The sequence below is a fragment of the Xylona heveae genome (assembly GCF_001619985.1).
Source record: "Xylona heveae TC161 unplaced genomic scaffold L228scaffold_11, whole genome shotgun sequence".
NCBI lineage: Eukaryota > Fungi > Ascomycota > Xylonomycetes > Xylonales > Xylonaceae > Xylona > Xylona heveae.
In genome coordinates this window covers 614,017-637,168 of record NW_017264203.1, presented here as the reverse complement: position 1 = coordinate 637,168, position 23,152 = coordinate 614,017, and the positions used below count along the sequence as shown (strand labels likewise).

General features: G+C 48.0%; 8 protein-coding genes across 8 annotated transcripts in view; 3 read left to right on the top strand and 5 right to left on the bottom strand.

The window, feature by feature from the left end:
- Positions 1 to 74: 74 nt before the first annotated feature.
- L228DRAFT_33912 (hypothetical protein) lies at positions 75 to 1,112 on the bottom strand. Its single transcript, XM_018336498.1, has 2 exons — positions 677 to 1,112; positions 75 to 605 (listed from the first exon to the last, which is right to left on the bottom strand). The coding sequence occupies exons 1-2, from the start codon at positions 723 to 725 to the stop codon at positions 202 to 204; spliced, it is 453 nt and encodes a 150-aa protein (XP_018185578.1). The 5' UTR covers positions 726 to 1,112; the 3' UTR covers positions 75 to 201.
- Positions 1,113 to 2,779: 1,667 nt separating this feature from the next.
- On the top strand, positions 2,780 to 5,318 carry L228DRAFT_250447 (arginine-tRNA-protein transferase 1). The gene is made up of 12 exons (XM_018333339.1): positions 2,780 to 2,902; positions 3,079 to 3,126; positions 3,217 to 3,292; positions 3,355 to 3,417; positions 3,481 to 3,603; positions 3,672 to 3,809; positions 3,863 to 4,099; positions 4,163 to 4,260; positions 4,313 to 4,378; positions 4,461 to 4,807; positions 4,945 to 5,218; positions 5,278 to 5,318. The coding sequence occupies exons 1-11, from the start codon at positions 2,866 to 2,868 to the stop codon at positions 5,128 to 5,130; spliced, it is 1,419 nt and encodes a 472-aa protein (XP_018185577.1). The 5' UTR covers positions 2,780 to 2,865; the 3' UTR covers positions 5,131 to 5,218; positions 5,278 to 5,318.
- L228DRAFT_250445 (Calcipressin) lies at positions 5,135 to 6,476 on the bottom strand. Its single transcript, XM_018333338.1, has 2 exons — positions 6,346 to 6,476; positions 5,135 to 6,222 (listed from the first exon to the last, which is right to left on the bottom strand). The coding sequence occupies exons 1-2, from the start codon at positions 6,445 to 6,447 to the stop codon at positions 5,557 to 5,559; spliced, it is 768 nt and encodes a 255-aa protein (XP_018185576.1). The 5' UTR covers positions 6,448 to 6,476; the 3' UTR covers positions 5,135 to 5,556.
- Positions 6,477 to 7,626: 1,150 nt separating this feature from the next.
- On the top strand, positions 7,627 to 10,309 carry L228DRAFT_33710 (hypothetical protein). The gene is made up of 3 exons (XM_018336497.1): positions 7,627 to 8,188; positions 8,258 to 9,123; positions 9,189 to 10,309. Exons 1-3 carry the CDS (start codon positions 7,924 to 7,926, stop codon positions 10,176 to 10,178), a joined length of 2,121 nt encoding a protein of 706 aa, XP_018185575.1. The 5' UTR covers positions 7,627 to 7,923; the 3' UTR covers positions 10,179 to 10,309.
- Positions 10,310 to 11,022: 713 nt separating this feature from the next.
- L228DRAFT_250443 (insert subdomain of RNA polymerase alpha subunit) lies at positions 11,023 to 13,217 on the top strand. The gene is made up of 3 exons (XM_018333337.1): positions 11,023 to 11,521; positions 11,729 to 12,294; positions 12,390 to 13,217. The coding sequence occupies exons 1-3, from the start codon at positions 11,459 to 11,461 to the stop codon at positions 12,832 to 12,834; spliced, it is 1,074 nt and encodes a 357-aa protein (XP_018185574.1). The 5' UTR covers positions 11,023 to 11,458; the 3' UTR covers positions 12,835 to 13,217.
- Positions 13,218 to 14,370: 1,153 nt separating this feature from the next.
- L228DRAFT_250441 (aspartokinase) lies at positions 14,371 to 16,606 on the bottom strand. The gene is made up of 4 exons (XM_018333336.1): positions 16,375 to 16,606; positions 16,221 to 16,301; positions 14,885 to 16,143; positions 14,371 to 14,765 (listed from the first exon to the last, which is right to left on the bottom strand). The coding sequence occupies exons 1-4, from the start codon at positions 16,509 to 16,511 to the stop codon at positions 14,668 to 14,670; spliced, it is 1,575 nt and encodes a 524-aa protein (XP_018185573.1). The 5' UTR covers positions 16,512 to 16,606; the 3' UTR covers positions 14,371 to 14,667.
- Positions 16,607 to 17,061: 455 nt separating this feature from the next.
- L228DRAFT_270776 (actin-like ATPase domain-containing protein) lies at positions 17,062 to 19,667 on the bottom strand (the record flags this gene model as incomplete). The annotated part of the gene is made up of 4 exons (XM_018335449.1): positions 17,062 to 17,790; positions 17,863 to 19,171; positions 19,238 to 19,288; positions 19,432 to 19,667. The coding sequence occupies 4 exons, from the start codon at positions 19,665 to 19,667 to the stop codon at positions 17,062 to 17,064; spliced, it is 2,325 nt and encodes a 774-aa protein (XP_018185572.1).
- Positions 19,668 to 21,126: 1,459 nt separating this feature from the next.
- The window catches only part of L228DRAFT_33643 (MFS sugar transporter), a 2,798-nt gene continuing 772 nt past the window's right edge, over positions 21,127 to 23,152 (bottom strand). The window contains exons 2-4 of the mRNA XM_018336496.1: positions 22,344 to 23,101; positions 21,871 to 22,252; positions 21,127 to 21,811 (exon numbers count right to left, since the gene is read on the bottom strand). Of these exons, the coding sequence (XP_018185571.1) occupies positions 21,450 to 21,811; positions 21,871 to 22,252; positions 22,344 to 23,101 (1,502 nt within the window). The 3' untranslated portion in view covers positions 21,127 to 21,449. The remainder of the gene's footprint in view (positions 21,812 to 21,870; positions 22,253 to 22,343; positions 23,102 to 23,152) is intronic.

The following is a 23,152-nucleotide window of genomic DNA, read 5'->3' as shown; positions in this document are numbered from 1 at the left end:
AAAAGTGAATCTGAGGCCACCAGAAGTGGTATAACCCGATAAGAAGCCAGTAATAATATTTTGGTGCAAAAGGTGATTCGACGAAGAGGATGCGTATAAGATGCAAGATGCAATCAAATGGGGAGGGAGAAAAAGAAAAAAGAAAAAAAGGCAAAGAACGAATAACGGCACTGAGACAACAAAAAGCCTTGACCAGACTGTCTAAGCCTTCTTGATTGAACTCCGATTCAGCGCTTCAAGAAGAGGAGGCCGTTTGGCCAGGGCGGCCGCTGCCTCCCGATACGTCATCCAGCGACGCGCGCGTTTATCTTGTTCCGGCCAGGCAGCCTCCTCCTTGTCCACGGCGACTTCGAAAAATTGATATGCCTTGGGTGTCAGCGACGGCGGCTCCTGAATAACACCCAAGTCGTATTGAACATGACACACGACGCCGGCCTCTTCCCATGCTTCCCGGCATGCTGCTTGAGCCGCTGCCTCGTCAGTCTCCCAGCCGCCTTTAGGCAGTACCCATCCGCCTGTGGTTGACGTTACGAGGAGAACTTTGGTCTTGTCGAGTGAAAGAGGAACAACGCCGGCTACAAGTCTCTCACCTTGTGCTCCGTAGCCTATGTGATGCAAAAGTTAGCGATTTGAAGTCAAAAAGTCAATGGCAAGGTCGTAGGATTGAGTCACATACGTTGTAATTTTCGACCCGTTCGGGCCTCCATAGACCGTAATTGTGCCATTGTAGAGTGTACGTCTGTAAGAGAGGAATAGTCCTTTGTGCAAGCCCAGCTCCCAAGATTCGATCGGCCAGCGAATGCAGTTGGCGGTTTAAAGGCGTTGGATAATGAAATGAGTGACGTGGTTGTTGGAGAGCAATGAAAAGGATTCCCTTGCAAAGTGATAGAGATTCGATCTTTTGCGAATTGGGATCGTCTGGCGAGAGCGTGGGCGGTGACAGGAAATCCGTGAAGAAGGCCGGGAATATCTCAAATTCCACTGTACGGTTTTGCCGATGGCGTTATTTTGGCCGGTGAAAGAATTATCGACGTGAGCGCACACAATGATGATACAATGTGACGCAGCCAAGAGCAAAGATGTGACCAGATGGAGGAAAGGTAGGTATATCAAATTGCGGTGCCTCAAAAGAAACCAGAGATTTCCATTTGATGTGGGGGATAATTCCAAGTGATTATGATTAGAGAGGAAGAGAATAATAGGACAAATGAATTCCTTCAGTCCCGCGACAGACGGGGCTGAGGAAGGTGGATGGACCTTTTCCTGGACGGAAGAGCGATGAGAAAGGTCGTCGACATGGTGTTAAGAATAATCAAACGAGAAGAGAGGAACGGCAGTAGTTTAGTGAGTGGGAGGTAAAAATGGCGTGTGGAGCGTTTAGAGCGTGAGGGTTCTGGTGCCTCGTCCCGCCGCCGCCATGGTCGGTTCCAGTGCTAAATTACTGTGTAGTGTGGTTTCTGGTCGCTGGTGCCAGTCCCAGTCCGTCCCTTTTGAGTTGAGTTTAGTGCCACTCTTTCCGGGAGTTTCGAGAGGGGAGGGGGGGCGTTTCTGACGAGGGGTCGCAGGGTTGAGGGGGGTGGCACCCTGGACGATCTGCCATTAGGGGAAAAGTCACTTACCTGTTCAATAATATGCAGAGCCTCAGTTTATCAGAGAAACGTGTAATGATTGGTGGCGTTGCTGCTGGATACATTCATTTTTTTGGAGTAATTGACGATGTTGGAGGTTGTAGATTTGACGATAATCGTGAGGAAGAGAGTGCAAAGAGTGAGTGACAGAAAGACAAAAGAGGGGCAAGAGGGAAAGAAAGTGGGGGTTGATCTCGTGGGGCTTCACCTGCATCCATGACAATCATCATGTATAGATACTTTATATTATAACTGTATAGTCCACAATAAAAAGTATATGTACCTTTCTTGCTTGCTTGCTTGCTTGATTGATGCCCCTATCATCATTGTCACGACGACATGTCAACTTCATCTGACCTATACCAGCAACAATGTGGCCAATTTCAACTGTATTGTATGTGAAAGTGTCCTGCCCTGTCAAGCTGACTGCATCTGATTTCGACGACGCGACTGGTCAGGTCTGAGATGAGAATCTGCAGCCCACATGGGTCCGTTCCATGGAACTGGAGATACTGCCTGAAAGGGCCAGAGTTGAGCTGGTGTAACTCTGCATCGTCCCAGTATCTGGAATTTTAGTTGATTGAAATACATGAGCCTTTATTTTTCATTTTATTTTTTTTTTTCTTTTTGGCTACTCAGCTGAAGCTTGTGCTTTAGCTTTTGCTCCCTTCTGTTGGTTTGTCAAGAGACAGTCCCACATGCGTCCTCCAAACCCGCATCCAAGCCAATTTTGCCAGGCTGGATGAGCTTGTGATCAGCCTATCCGTGATGAAATTTGGACCTGAGACGAACCATTGCTACCTAGTGGAACGCTTTTGGAAGAACGATGACATACTTATCGATGTGTTGTCCCAGTGTCTGTTGCATGATACAGTTATCACCCAAACCGTAGCTCGCTCCAAAGGCCCATCTAGAACCTTGCTCTGTGTCTTTTTTGTCATATCCACCACAACACTCTATTGAAGGCAGCTTCGACATCTACATCAATCGACCGCATCCTCTTCTTTTCCTTTTCCTTTTCCTTTTCCTTTCAAAATTTTCCCTTTCTACTCTCGTGTACAAAATTTGCCCATCGCTGGGTGTCCATTTATGCTTGACCCCGCCGCTCACCCCACCATCGTCATCGCTGTCGGCTGCCGGCGCTAGCTTCTGTCCAGTGGAACGCGACAACAACACAGCACCTTTTTATAAACCCCACACAGCAACCTGCATCAGAGCCTGTTAAGGCCCCATATTCATGGCGGAAAAAGGATTGTCCTCCATTGCTGCCCTCGGTAAGAAGTATATTTCCCATCCACTCATCTTTACCCGTTGTCCCGCGTGCTCTCTTGAATGGTAACCAGCGCTTCTGCATCCTCCGAACCCGGGGTTAGTATGGACGTACAACACACATCTCCGTACCATTTCACCACATAGTTTCACGCGCTAAATATATATTTTTTTTCAACAGGGTACATGAATAACCGCTGCGGATATTGCAAAAGGACGGATGATGGCAGTACGTAAGCTCCGCTGTCACGCATATCCCCCTCCTCCTCCTCTTCGGCGACCCTGAGCCGTTTACCGTTGCTGATCCCAATCCCGGCAGGCCCTTCCTACTTTGTTTTTTGTAGAAGTCTTACCACAGATGACTACATCGACCTAATGAATCGTGGCTGGAGACGGTATGAGCTCTAAAAAAAATTCCTATTTGTGTCCGCACGTGACTAATTTTGAAGCTCTTAAGCTCAGGAACATATATTTATAAGCCGGATGTTTTGCATGCATGCTGCCCACATTACACTATTAGGTGAATATTTCTACTTGGGCATCATTACTCGGCGAATCTTCTTGTCATCTAACGAAAAGCCAGACTAGATGCCCAGCAGTTCAAACCAGCAAAGGATCAGAGACAAGCCCTGAATCGCTGGTCAAAACACATTCTGGGAGAGAAATATATCCATGAAGCAGCGCGACTGCACCCGGTATCCAAAGAGTACGCTCAAGTCTCTGTGTTCTTCGTGATACGCTCAAATTACTTATTTCATTTTTCCTTTGCGGCAGGGAAAAATCACGTCGGAAAAATGAATTTGATTTGGTCCATTCTTTGCACGAGTGCGAATCTGCCAATGTAAAGCGACCTCCTCAGCCTGAGCATACATTCGAAGTCACTCTAGAGCCGGACACCTTTACAGAAGAGAAGTAAGCTTCCGAAACTGATTAGGCTTCAAAAATCACATACTTACGACAAATAGGTACGCTCTTTACGCAAATTACCAACGCATTGTACACCGTGAAGAGCCCAAATCTATTACTAGAAAAGGCTTCAAAGGTTTTCTTTGCTCATCCCCGCTTGTTAGGGAAGAGCGTAATGTCAGTGGAAGGCCTCAGAAGCTGGGGAGTTATCACCAATGCTACCGCGTTGATGGGCGTCTGGTAGCAATGGGCGTACTTGATCTGCTGCCAGACTGTGTCAGTGCTGTTTATTTCATGTAAAAACCTCCACCAATCCTTTTTCTTCTGTCGCTGCATTTTCGACTCACCTTTACCACCAGGTATTTTGAGGACCTGAACCAATGGAACTTTGGCAAGCTTGGCGCCTTACGGGAGACTGCTTTGGCTGTAGAAGGCGGATATAAATACTATTACATGGGTTCGTCATCTATCCAAATTTCATAATCTCTTTCACTAACGATCATTATAAGGCTTTTATATTCATTCCTGCATCAAAATGCGGTATAAAGCCGACTACAGGCCGCAGTACATTCTCGGTAGGATCAATACCTCTCTTCTGCACCCTCCCCGGCCTGACGGTCCCTGACACCCATTTCTCATTTTTCTTTTCTTTCCCAGACCCAGAAACGTTTGCCTGGACACCTTTAGATGATGACATGAAGAAACGTCTCGAGACACGAAGATATGTCTCTCGATCTCGCGACCAGCGAATGGGCTTTGATGCGAACACTACCCCTGAAGAAGCCGGTGTCAAACGCATACCGGGAACAGAGGAACACGAGACATCTGACGAGACCGCGCCTCCCTCAGGCAAAAAGAGAAAAACAAGACCCCCGAAAAGGGAAAAATCGCTATTCAAAGTCAAAATGCCGGGCGTCATGGCACCCGAGGAAGTCGAAGCATCATTGGATCTCGGAGATATGCTCCTTCAGACGCATATTGTCCCTTATCCCGTCCCCGCTCGTGTAAGTTCCATATGCTCATATTCCCTTTGATCTGCCTTTTCTTTTCCTTTCCCCCCCTTTCCTTTCCTGTCACATCTAATTGGTTTTCCAATTCCTTATGACCTACAATTACTAACGCCTCGCGCTATAAAATACAGTACTTGGTCTCATGGGAACGCGGCACCGCCAGCGACACCACCTCGATGAAAGGCGCCTTTGCACAAGTCGCTGCCGTTCTCGGACCAAATGTAGCCAAGCGCGTTGTTATGGCTATGCCGCCTCCCACATCTGACGACTATGATGAAGATGACGATGAGGAGGATGAAGAAGAGGAAGAAGATTAAGTGTCACCATATTAAAGGATTTATATTGCTCCTTAGGATACGCGAATATATAAAGTTTCTTGGGAATTGACATTTACACTTTTATAAGGTACCATGCTTTGATAAGTCATTATACATTGGTTATGCTGATTCTTGCCAATGAACAAGTGATTCTAGATAGAATAAGAGCAAACGACCCGAAAACGCCATTTAATGCTAATGCTGATGCGCACAATCCCGCTCCTCCGCTCCCAGGGACCCGAGATCAATCATGCTGCGTGCGAGTGACCTGATTAGACTCCGAAGCTTGAAGCAATTCCGTCCTCAAAACGCCGACATAAAGAAAAAAATAAATGTAAACATTCCGATTGGCCGATGATGACGATTTCTGATAAGAGACCGAAGCGAGCGTGAAAAAGAAAATAATGATTTACATAAGTCGATGGCTTATGCATCAGACATCAACTCGACCGGCGGTCTAGAAGTATGCGCCATTGGTAGTTGTTGGGTTGAGCTTTCGATGGGGCTCGGCTCAGCTAGTAGATCGGTCGTGTCCTCAACCGCAATGGCGGGTAGATCAGGGCTACCTCCATGGTCCTGGGGGTGGTAGAGCATGGTGGAGCTACCAGATCGGTGACGGTTCAGTACGTTCTCGCGGGACTTGAAACCGTCAAGCGGCGAAGCAACAGGTGATGCAGGCTCTGATGAAGCAACAGTTGTCTGCGTGGCGTGTAGTTTGGACAAGGCGTCTGCCAAATCCTCGGCGTGCACCTCCTTGTTGGGGGGGTCCTCGTTGCGCAACTCCCATCCGTGAGGCGGGCTCGGCGGGGGACTGATAAAGAAGAGTTTGGGTGCGTCGGGTAATCCGAGATGCTGGTCGACGGGCTGAATAGGTGTCGGTTCTCCAAAGTAGACGCGCACGCGGTGACCCATTATGGCTTCGCCGTCAAGGATTTTGCGAATCTTGATGGCGGATTCTTCGTCATAGAAGGACACAATGATGCGTCGGAAAGAACGGAGTGGCGACCATGAGTGAATTTGTGCCGAATCATTGATGAGGGTTCGGATCTCGTGCAACGTCGAAGGGTGAAAGATGGCCGGATCTTGAAGGTTCTGGTGATGAGCGGCAAATGTTAGTCAGGATATCGGAAGAGTCGGAAAGGAAGACAGGAGAGATCAGGAAGGTGGCGTCAGGATAGGTGAGGCTTTTCAAAGGACAGGAGAAAGAGAACATACCGTTATGAGAAGGGTGTTCGATGGAGGAGAAGGTTGAATGAGTGCGGGCACAGCAGAAAGGTCGAGCGAGAGTGAAGGCGTGCGGTGACCGCGCGAGGACATGCTCGAGGAGCGCGATTGCGCTGGTGAGCTTGCTCCTGACATTGTCTTTCTTGAGATTGTGAAGATATGAGCCTTATTGAAAGCAGCTTGTGTGAAAAAGGCAATCTCAGTGAGTTTTCAAAAAGTTGTAGGTTTTTGGAAATGTTGACAGAGTAAAAGGGTTGCAGTTGTTTGAATATTTATTTGTGTGAAGCGGCAGTGTAGTTGTAGCAAAGGGGAGATCTCTCTGTCTCCTTTGTCTATCAGTCGTCATCGGCGTGGCCGGGGCCAAGCACGGCCTTACCAAAAAGGGAACAAATACGGTCTAGACTGTGTGGCTGGTATCTTCCAAGTAACTATGCACGTGATCTGCCCCACGAAATACCTTGTAACTACTCGCTTTGGAGTTCTTGTGCGTGGCGGAGTCAGTCTTTGCGAGTTCCCTTGTCTCGGCGGTTCGAGAAGACGCAAGCTGGAAACTCCTTTTTGATTCTACCTACTTTTGCACAGCCCTGTTTTTCTGCTCCTGCTCCTCTCCCGCCCAATCAATCGGGTTGATATTGCAAATCTTTCATTCACTATCTAGTATCTCCTTGTCCTCGACAGTGTCCCCGCATTGTGACCCTTGCAAGGTTGCATTTTTTTGCTTCCTTTCTTCATTTCCATATCCATGGTTTTGCTCCCGGCCCGGGTTGGGTAACTATTATGGTGGGGAGAGGTGTAGACATACATTGTACGCCTCGTAACCACACTACTATCTGGATACTAACGATCTTGCTGCGGTTCTTGCTCACTCATTCCTTGCTGCCATCATGGCTTGGACTTGATCCATCTGTCCGCCCCCGCCAAATATTGCCGGCCAGGAACTTCTGCAGTGGGTTGTTCCCATGGCGGTGCCCCTAGCTGTCATGTATCAGATTCGTCAGACATTGCTCATTGCAGGGTCATCTGAGCTAGAGCAAGTCAAATGCATGAATTGAAGCGCGACGACTGCAAAAGCTCTTGCCTTCAGCCTCTGCTGCTGTAAACACTGAAAGCTCCTTGCCCCACTATAACAACCATAACAAGGTCAAGCCCGCTCGTAGTTCAGGTTGAGGCTCCACCTGTGTACAGCCTTACGGAACCGGATCTACCTTGTAATGCCAACACACTATCGAAAACATCAACTACCCTAGTCGTTCCGAGGCATTCGTAAATTCCTTTTCGTAGTGGCTGAGGTGCTGTCTTGTCCCTGCATCCACTGCACATGGTGTAATCCGATAGAGCGGCAATCGTTTCGGCGAGAAAAAGGGCCGATCCGCCATTCTTTTATCGCGTCTCCGTCGATAAGATTAGACTCAATCTTCGACCCCGCGGACAGCCATCATGAGAGAATCTTGAGCCTGCCATTGAAAGCTGCTGTAGACGTATGTTGCTGTCCTGATTGGGCTCTTCACTAAATCATGTTAAATGATTGGTCAAATCTAGAAATAAATCATCAATTCTGCTATTGGTGCCATGGCATCGCGAGGCAACCATGCGCGAGGTTCCCGCACAAGGACCTTTCGTGGCTGCTTCTCATGCCGAGAACGCAAAGTCAAATGCGATGAGACCAAGCCTTACTGCAGAGCTTGTCGACGTCTTGGAATTCCATGTAAAGGATATAGTGATGCGTCTTTGGTGTGGCTTCCACTCTATGACGGTCAAGACGCCTCTCCACTATGTGCAACAGAAGCCGAAGCCGAAGCACGCAACCCGGGCTACAGGCGTATAGTTTCGTCAGGTGAGACATTGATAAACTCGCTCGTTATGAGAGCTTTTGAAATCGAAGCTGACAAATGTTTCCTTCAAGTGGATCAGAGAGCGTGCATGTCAAATGACTTGGTCACGAGCGTGGCACGAGCTGGACGTAACGTGGACAAGATTCAGCTTGACCTAGATGGAAAAACAACAGAAGACGGTCACTATATACATGGGCCCTTCACAGTCTTTCCTTTATTGGAGTCAGAAGTGAGAGTAACAAATTCTCCGTCAACATCAGCACCGGGGCCAGTCACGGATGATCCCTTGCTCGGATTGTCTCCATCGTTCTTGGCAAGCTGGCTACCTCCAGATGATCCCTTATTAGACGCCGGCATCACCAATGAGCCAATTTCTCTATCACCTCTTCCTGAAGGCCTCCTTTTTTCCGTGTCCCCACCCAATTTGCTGCTCGAAGACTATACCTCCGCCTTGGAACGACCACCAGATGGCGCAGATCACTTGGAGGATATGATCTCACCCATAGACCTTGACTTTCCTCTGGTTTCTGGGGCTGCAATTCAGGATTTTGTGCCTCTCAATGCAGATTTTCTTCTTCGACACTATCAAGCCCAGATTATGAAACTTATTCCTCCAATTGCCGTCAAGAAAAGCCCGTGGCAGATTCTGCACTTTCCTTGCGCCACAGGCACATTCGCAGAGCTAAGCCTGTTTCAAAAGGCAAATCATGCAAGGATTTCGTTGTTCTATTCGGTGCTCGCATGCAGTGCTTTTCATCTCGACCGAGTTTCGTCCCACATACTCGATACATCCAGCTATTGGTGGAAAATGGGCACTGGCTTCAAAGCCAAAGCTATGCATCACCTCCAGCAGTGCATAAATGAAGCCAAGGTGAACGCAAAATCTGCAAAGTATAAGGAGCTTTTGATGGCAATTCTCACCGTAATTACAATTGGGGTAAGCGCTTTGAAATACCGCAATTCAGCCAAGAAAGGATATATCATGCTCATTCAACTTTTTAGTATTACAGTGGCCAACACAGGGAAACTCGATCCTGCTTAATTGGCGCGGAACAACTGATCAGGCTCCGAGGTCTTCCAAAACTGCAAAAGTCTCGAAAAGTTGTTTTACTTCATCATATTTACCTTTACCTCCAAGTTTTCACAGACAGTACCTCGATCAATCCTGTCTTGAGTCCTCCAGCTGGATTTCAGGGGATGAGGTTGGTATCTGGTTCGGCCCCATCTCTTTTGCAACAGAATTCGATACCCGCTCTGGAAAGAGTGCCGAGCAGTCCATTCGAGCCGCGCTTATTCAATAACATGGGGCCCAAATGCACCCAAATGGATGAAAAAGCGCTTTTTTCGGAGATATACGCCCTCCCTCCTTCTCTACTCGAGCTCATTTCCCAAACAAATGAGCTTGCTCACGAAATACATAGTCTCCGATCAAAAATGGGCAATACTCGCGATATTACTCCGTTGTTTTCAAGTATCACCGGTTTGTCAGCGAGAGTCAAAGACCTCGAAAACAAAATCTGTCACTGGACAATGCCAGACTCTTTCCTTTCCGGACACGCTTCGAATCCGTTGGCAAACCCGATCAAGGAGCACCTCACACCCGCATTTCATTGCGCATTGGTGCTCTTCTTCCACCGCCGTATTCTCGATCTTAATCCAATCATGCTCCAGCATTGGGTATCACAGACTATCACTCACCTAATAGCTTTTGAGGATAAGAAGAGCACCCTCAATATCATGAATCATGCCATGGTGTGGCCAGGCTTCATGGCCGCCTGCGAAGCTTTATACGAAGAGCAACAGGTCCAAATAGCGCAGTGGCTCGACCGATGCGGAGCATCTTGTGGGTCACGAACATTTGATCTTGTAAAGGAGGTCGCAACCGAAGTGTGGGCGTTTCGGCAGCAAAAAGCAAGAATTGGAGAAGATACCACAGGCGTCAGTTGGATCGATCTGTTACGAGAACGCGGACTGAGCGTGGCTTTGACATGAGGGAAGAGATGCTACTATGGCAAATTCTTGCCGTTCTAATACAATAACAAATCGCATTGTGGCTCGGGAATCAATACGACTTTGTCATTGTTTCCATCAGCCGCTCAATGGCTGAAAAGCTTAATGCCTGTTGCTGCACCACCAGCGTCGACCCAGATGCTCGTCTCACTAAATTCGAATACTCCGGCCGGATCTACCTTTACGACATGCCGCGGCGCACTCTCGCGCCACTTCACGGTGTTCTTCGCATGGACAGCTCTTTTATCCTCCGTACGCAACCGATATAACTGGAGAATTGACCGTCTTGGATTTGGATCGGATGCTTGCTGCGCCACGCTCCTTGGAAGTGTGACAAATACAACACATCATCGGCAATTTGATTGAAAGCATGTGTACAGCATGTGTCATGCTCACGAGGCTGTCCATTTGGGCGTACGTATAGTACATGTCAACTCTATAGAGTACGGGCGGCACAGCCGCTTCATACCTTGTCACCCTTGTTGTAGGGTGTATTTGATTAATGCAAAAGCCTGCATATCCCCACACAGTGGGTTAATAGAAAGATACGAATAAAATGGAAAATAAACCATTCGCCACCTGCTTTCGAGGACATAGTGGCCCACAGTATATACTGTACAGTAGTCTAGATTCTATAAACAGAAAACAAATAAATTGTTGACGCGTTTACGGTGGCTCGTGCTCGAGCATAGTTACAGTTTGTCCACTGTGGCTTGAGACTAAATTGTGGCTGTGACCTATCACTCCGCCAGCCACATGTATTAGTCATCAACAATAGTTCGTGATGCGGCTCTGGCGCATTGTTTCAACCACATTGTGAATTGCGTCGAAACCGACTCTCTGGATTCTGGCAGGCCTAGTGATTGAAGGGAAGGAGATTGGATACGATCGAAGCTAGTCCTCCTCCAAGTCTGGCATCGCAAGGACCGGGCAGATTTTCTGTCGTCACGACACGCCGATTTAAACCGACTTTGGGCTACGCACCGAGCTCTGTAACGCAGTTTGACAGCCATAGCGTCTCCGCAGCTACAGAGATTGTGCGGCTGGGAATACTTTTGTTCTGAGCCCCGCTGAACATTGATTTGTCTGTTGAGGACATCCAGTTGTTCGTTTGGAGTTTTTGCGCCACCGCTGAGAGTAGATTCATCGACGCAAGGTTTTGAAGAGACAAGCTCTCGTCGCCGCCGACGATAGTCTCCGCCTGCTGAAATTGTCGGAACCGTCCCGAATATATTATACTTCCACCTACAAAGCTCTCAATCATGGATTACGAAGCGATGGCCATGGACGGCGAGGATGCCGGTCCTGGCGTTACCGTTCGAGAGGTTAGTCTTAACATGGAGTCGATATAAGTTTGAGGGTCAAAGCCTTGAAGTGCACAGGCAGATGGAAGTTCTTGATCCTATACTTCTCTTCTTCTCTGTCTGGGAAATTTGAAATATGCCCTTGCGCTGCATGTCCTGCTCACACGCGCGACTCCTACTGCCAGCGAGACATTTGAACATAGAGATATCTAACAAAACCATGTCTAGGCTGAACCCCATCTCGTCGACTTTATCCTATCGAATGTTGATCTGGCATTCGCCAACTCTCTGCGGCGAGTAATGCTCGCCGAAGTGCCCACCATGGCAATCGATCTCGTCGAAGTAGAAGCCAACACGTCCGTACTGCCAGACGAATTCATCTCGCACCGGCTTGGTCTTGTCCCTTTAAACTCCAAGAATGTCGACGACGTCCTATACACACGAGACTGCGACTGCGAGCAATACTGCGAGAACTGCAGCGTGACGCTGACCCTTCACGCGCGGTGCACGGGCGACGAAATCATGAAAATCTACGCGCGGGATCTCGTTGTCGCGGAGCCGCGGCCCAACGAATGGGTCGGCATGCCCGTCATCACAGACCCCGAGGGGCAGGGGACAGTCATTGCCAAGCTGCGCAAGGGCCAGGAACTCCGCATGAAGTGTATTGCCAAAAAGGGCATTGCCAAAGAACACTCCAAATGGGCACCTACTGCCGCCATCAGTTTCGAGTACGATCCGCACAACAAGCTACGCCATCTCGACTACTGGTACGAAGAGGATCCCGAGAAAGAATGGTATTTCCCCCCCTTCCCCCTTTCTCTCTCTCTCTCTCTCTCTCTCTCCCCGAAAAAAAAAATCTATTCAAGTTTACTCAATTTATGTAATACAGGCCTAAATCCAAAAACGCCGAATGGGAAGACCCCCCCGCCGAAGGCGAGCCGTTCGACTACGACGCCGTCCCCTCGCGCTTCTACTTTGAAGTCGAGTCCGTCGGCTCTCTCGAACCAGACGCGATTATCCAGCAAGGCGTCAAAGTGCTCCAGCAGAAACTCGCCGCTGTCATTCAAGAACTCACCGGCGGCGACGCAGGTCCCGACGGCGGTGCGGTCGTCGACGGCCTCGACGGTTTCGGCGCTGGGCCTGCGGGCGGACCCAGAAGCCCCGGCGGCGCGCTCGGCGGCGGGCCCATGGATTACGGATACACGACCCCCTATGCGGGCGGAGGCGCCGCTGCCGCCGCGGGTGCAGGAAGCGTCTGGGGAGGCGCAGGCATGGGCGGCGCCACGCCGTTTGGAGCCACGCCGTATGGCGGCGGCGCAAATGGTTGGGCTTGATCATAGCCTGAATCGAGATTCATTCCAGCTTTGAGTCAAGATTCATTCTAGCTTGGATTTGAGAGTATGCGCCTTGCCGTGTTGTTGATTCGTATGGCAGCAGGGAGTGCAGGAACCGAAAAACCATTCATTGCATCCTCATCATCATCTTACATTACTCTTTTTTACTTTACCATGTCTTATCTTTTTTTCCTCTTTCGCATCTTCTCCATTTTGTTTCCTTTTTCACATCTTATCCTTTTTTTCTTCTTTCACATCTTATCTTTTTTTTACGTTACCTCGTCTTATCCTTTTCCCCCTCTTCTCCTCTTCCACCTTCCAAGCCTCTTCTTTTTCCCGGGCTTTCCCATTTTCCTACAGTCCTACTCCTTTCCCTTCCGGCCCCATATCTTCCCTTCCCTTCCCATCCCACACATGTACATGTTACAACCAATGGTTTAAAATCTTTTCTATACTTTTACTGTTTTACATCACATCACACATCGGGGCGTTTAAAACGACGGGCGTTGAAGAACGGCACGTATGGTTGCGCTTTGTATTTTGGGTTACAACTTACAAGTTACAAGTAGTTTAGTTTAGTAAAGGACTAAAGATACTAATGATACTAAGAAAAGAAATGTATTTGATATTTTCATATTTATCAATTATTTGTGTCTCTCGCATTCTTTGTTTCTTTTTCTTTCTGTTTAGGAAAAAAGAGAGAGAGGAAGATCCAAAGAAAAGAAAAGAAATGTATTCTTATTCTTAAATTTGTCTGTATTTTGTTTTACCTTTTGTCCAATGTTCTGGATCCGGTACTCTACGACTGGCTTCTTTTGCTTCTCCTTCGTCTCCTTCGTCTCTCTCATCCTTCATCTATGACATTAAGTTTTTTTATTGTCCTGGAGCCTGAAGCCTGGACGCTGGATGCGGATTATCCATGAGTCCATGAGTCCATGATACCGTGAGTCCATGATACCGTGATTCCGTGAGTTCATGACCGATTTAATGTCCACAACTCCACCTTGAGGTAGAGGCTTGAGCCTCGGTCCTTGGAGCATGAATGATGAATGGGAGTAAGACTGTAAGATCCAAGACTTTTGACCTTTTATGTTTTAAGTATAACTAATTTGTAGATGTAATAGACATTACGAGACTGTACTAGTAGAAACTATAACAATTTAACTATTTAACAACTCAACAAATGTCAAGAATTGACTGGTAGACTGTAGCAACCATAACGAGTTGACAAGTCTTGAGTCTTGACTATAGTGTAAAACAAGCCTTGAATTCTTGACAATGAAATAGAAAGTAAAATGTAATGACTCTTATTTTATCTGAAAAAAGTAGGAAATATTCCAAGAAAAAGGTAAGGTAATCTAAATGACTCAGACAAGCCTAGATGAAAAAAAAATACAGCACCTGCGTACGAGTCAATAAAATCGATCGATAGAGTGCCTTCCAAGTAAAATTTATTATGTTCAAAAGTTAATTGAATAATGATATGAAATATTAGAAAAGCCAAACCAAAAGATAAAAAAAAAAAAAAAAAAAAAAGACCAGCTAAGATGAACAGATGACAAGCAAATATGAAATATATGATAAGCTATAATAAAATAAAAGATAAGCCAAGATACAACTAAACCCGCTACCTATGCGCCAATTTTTTTGTGCCCGCATAAGAGACAAAGGAGATATCGACATTCAAGACATGGAATGGCCAGAGTAAGGAAATGTAGTAAATGACATGAGGTGCGTATAGCCAAGTACCTCGGTACTAATCGATGGATGAGATCTAAAACTTTTGATTTTGACTTTTGAACTTGACATGACATGACATGACATGACATGACTTTAATCCGCAAAGTTGAAGAGATGTGAGTGGAGGAGATTCAGGGCTTTGTCGCCGTCGGCTGCCTTGATGACACACGAAATGTTGATTTCGCTTGCGCCTATAAGTAAAGATATGAGTTAGTTGGTTGTCGGGATGATTGAATTAAAACGGAAGGGAAACGAAAAAAAAAAAAAAGTAAAAAAAAAAAAAGAGAAGAAAAGAAAAGGTGAGACGTACCCTGAGAAATGAGATCGATATTGATATTGCCTTCGCCGAGGGTGACAAACATTCTGCCGGCAATGCCCATCAGATTCTTCATGTGTCTGCCGACCAGGCTCAGGATGGCCATGTCAGGGATGACATCGACAGTACCATAATTCTGCAGCTCGCCAATGGCCCCGAAAAGGTTGCGATCGTGAATCTTAAAATCGATTTCCTCTCCGGCGCGGGGCAGCACAGACTCCGAGTGCAGCGCCATGGAGACGTGGACTTCGCTGGTGGAGATGAGGTCGACAGAGAGTTCCCACTTGTCCAGGACGGTGAAGATCTTGGCGAAGAAGCCGTGCGAGAGGGAGCGCTTGTTGGAATGCACGTTGAGCACAATGATGCGGTCCTTGAGCGTCACTGCCGTCGGCCGCTTGGGTCCACTAGGTTGGGAGAGTACGCTTGATCGTCGCCGCCGTCGAGAAAGTTTAGCGTCAGGGGGCGGCACGGCCAGGTCAAAGTCTTCTGGGGTGTCGGGGTAGATAATAGTTCCCTTGCCCTGCGGGTTCATGACGTTCTTGATGCGGATGGGGATCCGGGCGAGAATGACTTGTTCCATGGTGAATGGATGAATGACCTCGGAGCCGTAAAACGTCAATTCAGCCGCTTCGGCAGGAGTAATGGCGGAGAGCAAGCGCGCTGACAGCACTTTTCTGGGATCCGCAGTGAAAATGCCATCGACTTCCTTCCACACTTGAAGCTCGTCCGCGGCAATACCGACAGCGACAAGTGCGGCGCAGAGATCAGTGTAGCCACGCCCAATCTTGTCGAGCAAGCCTCCAGGTACCGTGCCAAAATAGCCCGTGACCACAGGGAGTTTATCCCCACATGCACGAATCTTTGCGGCAAGCGCTGCCGCCAGTTGGTTGTAGAATTCCTGGTCAAGTCCCTGTGGGATTCTGAAATCGATCACGTCGGAAAGATCCACGTATTGCGAGTCCACTCCTCGATCTTGAAGCAGCGCAGCGACATAGCGGCAGCTCAATTTCTCGCCTTTGCTGATGATTTTATCCTCGGATCTCCTGCTGACTTCACCCACTCGCCGCGTGGCATCCAAGAACGACACAAGATCGTTACACTCCCACTTGATTTCTTCCACTAGCCGTGCGAGAATTTCCGGCGATTTGATGTCGGCTTTGGCGGCTTGAATATGGTCCTCTGCTATTATATTGACAATGGCTTCGAACTGCGGGTCTTCTTCTTTTTCTGCTTCCCTTGCAGCTCGTAATAATCTGTTTTTATAAAAGTTCCGTTCAACCCCATGTTTTCATGCCATGGAAAAAGTCGTATAAAGTGACTCAACACCTACCGATTCGTAGTACCCTCAGCTTTGGTATAACTGCTCCGGGCAGAGCATATCACAGCGACTCGATTGTTCTTGGCGCTGGCCCTACATTCAACATGACATCAGCCACAGACTCTTCTTATTTGCAATGGAAGGGCAATGAGGGGGTTTGGCGCACCGTACTATATTCTCGACGATGTTTACGGCGAATTTACCAACACTGGTACCTCCAAACTTTTGCACAATCCAGCCCTTGGACGAGCCGGGCGCTCTTGTTGGCAGGTCAGCTAAAATGTCACCGTTGTCCGAGGCCATTGTAGAATGATGTGTGAGCGAATTGGGGTCCAGTTATGCACTGAAGAAGGTCTAGGGATGGTCTCTGTCCTCCAGGACCGATTTTCACGCTCACAAAGTGACTCAACTCTGTCCCATAAAGTCTCAGCCAATAATGCCCCTCCAGCACTTTTTGTCCCTCGCGCTCGTCATCATTGGCGGGGCACTTAAGCGAGGCCGAGAACGGAGCTACCGCGGGGTGGCGTGTGTTTGCTTAGTCATCTCAGTCATGGGTTCAGGGGTAATCTCTGTCTACCTTTCTTGAGCTTCTTTGTCATAAATATCATGCTATATTAGTATATCCTTGCATTTCCATAAATTATTATGCATTTACTGTAGAAAAGTCAATCAACTATCCAAGGTGTAGATGGTCTCCGCTCTTGGTGTTGTATCCGAAATCCAGGGCTGGACATGACCTTCCGCGCTTTGCCCCATCTCCTGATCAGTTGAACCACAATCCATACAGTTGCGTGGTGGGCTTCAGAGAGCCTGAGCAGGACTCATGACGGTTATAAAAAATGAAATTCTCTGGCTAGTAAAACTCGGTCGTCACGGTTCCATACGCTACGCCGTCGACCTTCAACTGAAACACTAGTCCTGCGCTCTGTATACTCATGTCCAGCGAGAAATCCAAACTGTCAAACTCCAGACCCTTGGATGTGGTCAAGCGTGTAAACAATGTAGGTGGAACTGCAGCCAGATCGGTGGTCAGTGTACACACGTTGATCATCTTTCCTGTGTTGGCACTATTGCCACTACCACTCTCATTGCTAGTTCCTGTGGCGGCGGAAAGTGCGGGACTCTCACTTTCACCAATCCCGCTATCTCCGGCATTGGCATTGCCGAATCTGTTAATGTTATTGTCCGCGCTGTTAAACCTATTGTTGTTAGGGATTACTGGCGCGCTGGCAACGCTGTCAAGACTTCGAACGCTGGTGTTTCTGAATATCCCCGGATCGTGACTAATCTGTCTACTTTTGCTTGGAGGCTTATAAACGCTGCTGCTGCTGTGACTGCGATTGATGCTCGGGCCAACATGATTGTAGCTGCTTAGTCCTCCTACGCTTCCGCTCTGTCTCTGGTGTCCTCTTGAAGCATGACTGTTGGCTCGGCTGACGCTTCTGCTGCTTCGACGAAAGACATCAGGCGGAACCTCGTCAGCACAGGCAATCAGCTTATCGCTGACGACGCGAGATTGACCGGGTCGAAAATTGCGTGTGTAGTGGAAGGAGAGCGGAGCGTGTTCTGAGATCGGAGTGCCCTAGACAACCAAAATTGGCGTTATTTAGATATGATTGTGGATTTGACCTCGGACGAATTGGGACGATAATACCTTTGCTATATGCCACTGCATCCGGTCTCCCACCATCCACCTCTCCCACAACGGACTCCAATACCGATCACTCAGGGAATGCTTTTCCTCACTATACACTGTGGCGTAACTCGTGCCATAATGCCATCGACTGCGACGGCTCACCACCGGACTTCCCTCCAAGCCTCTTAGCACTGCACCCCGAACGACCGCCGTCCAGGCATTCATTGGTTGCAATACTTCCACTGCATCAGGATGTTGAGGCGCGTGAGTCGGTCGTTCCGTATACGGTGGCGGTGCGGCGGAATTGAAATGAGCTTTGAGGTAATCATACAAGTACTTTGACTGTCCAAATCCACCAACGAGAATAATCCACTGCACGGACTCTCCTTTTTCCCGGATCCCCTCTACTTGCCCCTCAACCAGTTTACAAACTTCTTCCACAACTGGCTCAAAGATTGCCTTGACCTGTGCCGTGGTGAGGATGAGAAACCCGCTCTCAAGACCTGCATCTTCATCGTCAGAGAGTCCTGGGAACGGTACATGGACCTCTTGATGCTCGTCCTGGTTGAAGTTTCGCTTGACATATTCTTCAAAATAATTTAGTCCCATTTGCCAAGTCTTTGGTTGCTTTTCCCGCATGTATTTGTATCTCTTTTCACCGAGCCTAGCTCGAACATGGTTCTCGAATCGAAAGTTCAAGAATGTTGACCCGCACAGCCCACCTGTTCCTACGGCTGTTTCTTCCAGTGTCATTGGCGAGACACCCGTAATCTTATACGATATCAAATCGACCGTCCCGCCGCCAGCGTCGCAGACGACAAAATTGTCCCCGATGCGGAGGTGACTATATGGCATCGATTTAAGAGTATACACGGCTGCGGCCTCGGGCTCGCTGATTAATTTGAGATTATGGCTGTCGCCCATGCCTGCTCGCTCGGCCGCTTTCAGCGTTGCGTCTTTGGCGGCGTCCGACCAGACAGCTGGAACGGTGAGAACAAACTCGACATTGGTCATGGATATGAACGATTTGCCGTAGCGGCGGGCTAGAGTATCCATGGTGTGCTTGTAGATTTGCGTGAGATAGTCCGACACAGCGTCCATTATATTGCGGCCATATTGGCGGAGCTGAGCCGCAGCCTCCTTTGCAGAGACAAAGTAAGGAAGTGGCTGGTTACGGTCAAGGAATAACTTGATGCATCGGAGTCGGGACTCTTCAGGCTTGAATTGGAAACCCCATTGTACTTTTTGTTGCAGAGATGTCTTGGATGATAGGTATGCAATCTCTGAAGGGACTTTATCGGACGTTATGCCATTGCCACCAGGCCATCTATGCATCGTCAGATCTCGTTATCAAGATCTCTAATCCCAAAAAGACAACGCATAAGGTACTTACGATTTGATCACATCAATAATGTCCGGTGCGGCAGAATAGACAAACGCTACCCTTTATCTCATCGTCAGCAAGCCTTCATCTTCACATCCTGCGCTGCGGAACGAGTTTCAAAAGCAAAGGAAGACGATTGCTTTGACAAGAGACGACAGGAATTGGGATGTCATGTTTTGACTCTACTGTCAAAAATCACATACCCAGAATAAGTTGTCCCGAAATCCACGCCAACAACAATTCGTTGGTCGTCTGCCGGTAAAGGAACACTATCGATCTCATATATCTGGTCCTGGTCCTGGTCCGTTGATGGCAGAGGCTCTCTAGCAGATCTATGTGCTCCAAGTGTCTCGGGAACTTTATGATATGTATTGGATGTAGTAGTACTGGAAATCCTTGAAGGAGAAGGATCGCCTCGGAAAGGAATGTTGTTGTTCATGATGCTGTTGTCTCGCCAATGGGTAGAGGAAGCCTTCGTATCCTGATCCAATGAGGAAATTGTAGATTCCTATAATTCCCTGGCCCGGGTATGCGCTTGTGCCGCTTATTTGGTAGATCTATACCATATATGTGAGCCGTGTTGTGCTAAGACGCTGAATCCTGGGTCTTGTTTCGAAAACTTGGAAAAGCAATATCCAAAGCTGATGGATATTGCTTGCACTGAAACTTTGTGTCTGAAATCTTCCCGGATTGATCGATGCGATGCACAGCCCTCTAATATTGGGATTGGGGTGTTTTGAGCCAGGCTACTTTGGTCGTTTTGATAATTTCTTCCAAGAAGCCCGTAATGAAAGTCAAACCCGATTTTCAACAAAAAAAAAAAAAAGAACCTCGATCCCCATATATCGTTCCTCTTCCTTTCGACGATTCTCCTCTGAGAATCACCGCATCGATTGGCGTACAGCCCCGGTTGCCCCTCGCGGTTCACCAATTAAACATCCATAAAAACACTGCTAGCGATCGTAAGTCGGTACCTTTGTTGTTCGTCCAGAGAGCCAAGTTATTTTTCGCAAGATACTCCATACGGAATGTTCAAGTACTATCATTAACTTATTATCAGCTGACAGCGGCGGGACAATTATCCTCCTGAAGTCTTCCAACCGTCTCCGTGCAGCGCGGCTTTTCAGGCTGCACCCCTCCAGGCTGCCAGGCTAACAGACTGCCTAGGTTGCCTGGATGGCCGGGATGCCAGGATGCCAGGATACCAGGCCCCAGAGACCAACGGACATGGATATCTGATGGTAATTGGACAGAGAAGGCATCTGTGTGTGTCTGTGTGGCGCGGATGCATTATGCACCGAGCCACGTTGGGGGCCAATTGCTGTACGGAGTACGAAGTACGTACAGAGTAGCTTCATACAGAGTACCTCCGTACAGGGGCTGGCAAATGCTGGCCAACGCCCAATTACACTGTGCAAGAAATTGCGTATATAATGACCTGTCAGCTATACCAAAAAAAAAAAATGTCACCAGTCGCGAGTAGCCCGCTCTCAATATATACAACATAGCAGTGCCCCGAAACGTGATCGCCAAAGTCCAAACAGAATAAATTAATCCGTCAGTACTGTATATCATTTTGCAGAAGGGAATTGTACACCAGAAATCCTTTCGGACGGAGAATTTTCAGTTGCTGAGCAGCGTCACGTGTTTCCACTTTCGGGATCTGGAGATGCCAGATAAAATCCGTCAAAAAGAGATCCAAGAATCGATACAAAGAAATAGCAAATGATATTAAGGGAAACTAAAACGTCGCGTGGCAGGATGATTTAATTCATTCTCAAGAGGTATTTAACAAGATATTTGGCATCAATAAATAAATACTAAATTGAAGCACGACAAAAAAAAAAAAAAAAAAAAAGAGAGACTTGCCCTTGTGTAGAGGACCGGGATATCAACCAAAGGCCTAACCAAGATTAACCGCGGTAAGGAAACCGAAACAACCAGACCAAGTAATAACGAAACCGAAACCAAAACAACCAAAAAATTAGCGTGCACATTGACCGCGTGTATTTAAAAGACGTCCTCTGTCGAGTACTTTCTTGTCTAACCCGGTTTTTTCAAGCCGACAAGTTTAACAATATAAATGAATCACCCTCCTGTTATTACAAGAGAAATATAAAAATGTCACTGGCGCCCTTCTTCTGGGAACAAGTGACCTATTTTGAAGAAGTGTGGGCGTTGTATAGGAAAGTCCAACAGATGTTCAACCCACTTTGGAGGCTCATACTCTCTTGTCCGCCTCGTGTTCCGTCTCCTGACTATAGCTTTGGTCCGAGTAATCGATTTCCTCGCGCTGGTACAGGATTTCGGGCTCGACATGCTGGCGAAGAATGTAGCGTCGGAAGAAGTACGGAATTTGGCGTAGACCATAGGCTGCATGGACGTGGGTGGGGACTGAAAAGACCTGATCGAGTTCTTCAAGCGTCTTGTTCTTTGTCTCAGGCAAGAAGAGGAGGACAAGGAAGAATCCAATGCCGTTCCATGCGGCGTACCATCCAAAGGCACCTTGGGGCTTGAATGCTCGGAGAAGCGAGGGCCACGTGATGGAAAGAACGAAATTGAAGAACCATGTGGTTGCGGTTGCTAAATGAATATTATTAGAGAAGCTGGAGTTGTTGTGGTAGGAAAAGAAAACGACATACCTAAACTCATTCCGTACGAACGCACGTATAGTGGATATGCTTCGGCGGAGTAGGTAAATGGGACAGGACCTTCACCTGGCGAGTAGACGATGCCAAACAGGTAGATTCCCAAGGCGATACAGGCGACATGCGCGGTTCGTTTGGTGGCCAGCGGAATCCAGAAACTGAAACCGGTGAACAGCAAGAACAGACCCATGAGCGGGAAGGTCGTGAGCAGCAGATTGCGACGGCCAAAGGTGTCAATGGTATAAACGGCGGGAATCGCAAAGAGCCAATTAATAATACCAAACCCAAGAGACGCCGATAAAGCAGAGATCTCGGATAGACCAGAGTCCAAGAAGATCTGCGAAGAATAGTACGCGATGACATTGACACCACAGAACTAGAGATGCAAGTGTTAGTCTAACGCATAGAGATATCATGCATAAATTATACGAAAGAGGAGAAAGTAAAGCAGACGGATGAGAACCTACCTGCTGCATAAACATGACAATCTCAGAACCCACCATGGCCCGGCGGTTTCGCGGCACAGTAATCATTTCCATAATCTTGCTTTGGCCCAATTTCATACCGGATTCGGCTTCGAGCAAAGTGTGCATATAGAACACGTCGCGGGCAGCCTGAATCTTGTTATACCGCAGCCGGCACATGGACGAATACGCTTTTCCGTGACGACCCCTGCTCATGTACCAACGTGGAGATTCCGGGCACAAAAACACAAACAAGAGCACAATCACAGCCGGGAGCATGGCTGAAGCCATCATTAAACGCCAACGCAGACCAGTGATATTGGGCTTATCTGGCACGTGGAAAAAGACAAGATCCGCGACATAACCAAACATGATTCCAAAGGCGGTCCACATTTGCCATTGCATGACCAGGGCACCACGAATAGCGGGCGGAGTACACTCGGCAGCATAGATGGGCACCGTGGCGGACTTGGGGCCGATACCTAAGCCGAGAGAGAAACGAGCGATGAACATGTGCCACCAGGTGTTGGTAAAGCCTTGCCAGAAACAGGCCAGGGCGGAGAAGGTACAAGTAATAAAGATGGTTCCGCGACGGCCAAACCAGTGATTGTACGGTACAGTGAGCCAGCAACCAATAAAAGCGCAGCAGAGATACGGCGCCGAGTTGACAAGACCCGTGAGCCATGACGATCGCGAACTGTTTCCACTGATGCCAAACTGTCTCGTGTAAAAGATTTGGGCGCCGTTGACGACGGTTTCATCTAGGTCACAGTTAGTCTTCGAAATTCTCATCTATCGGGAGCTTCAATCCC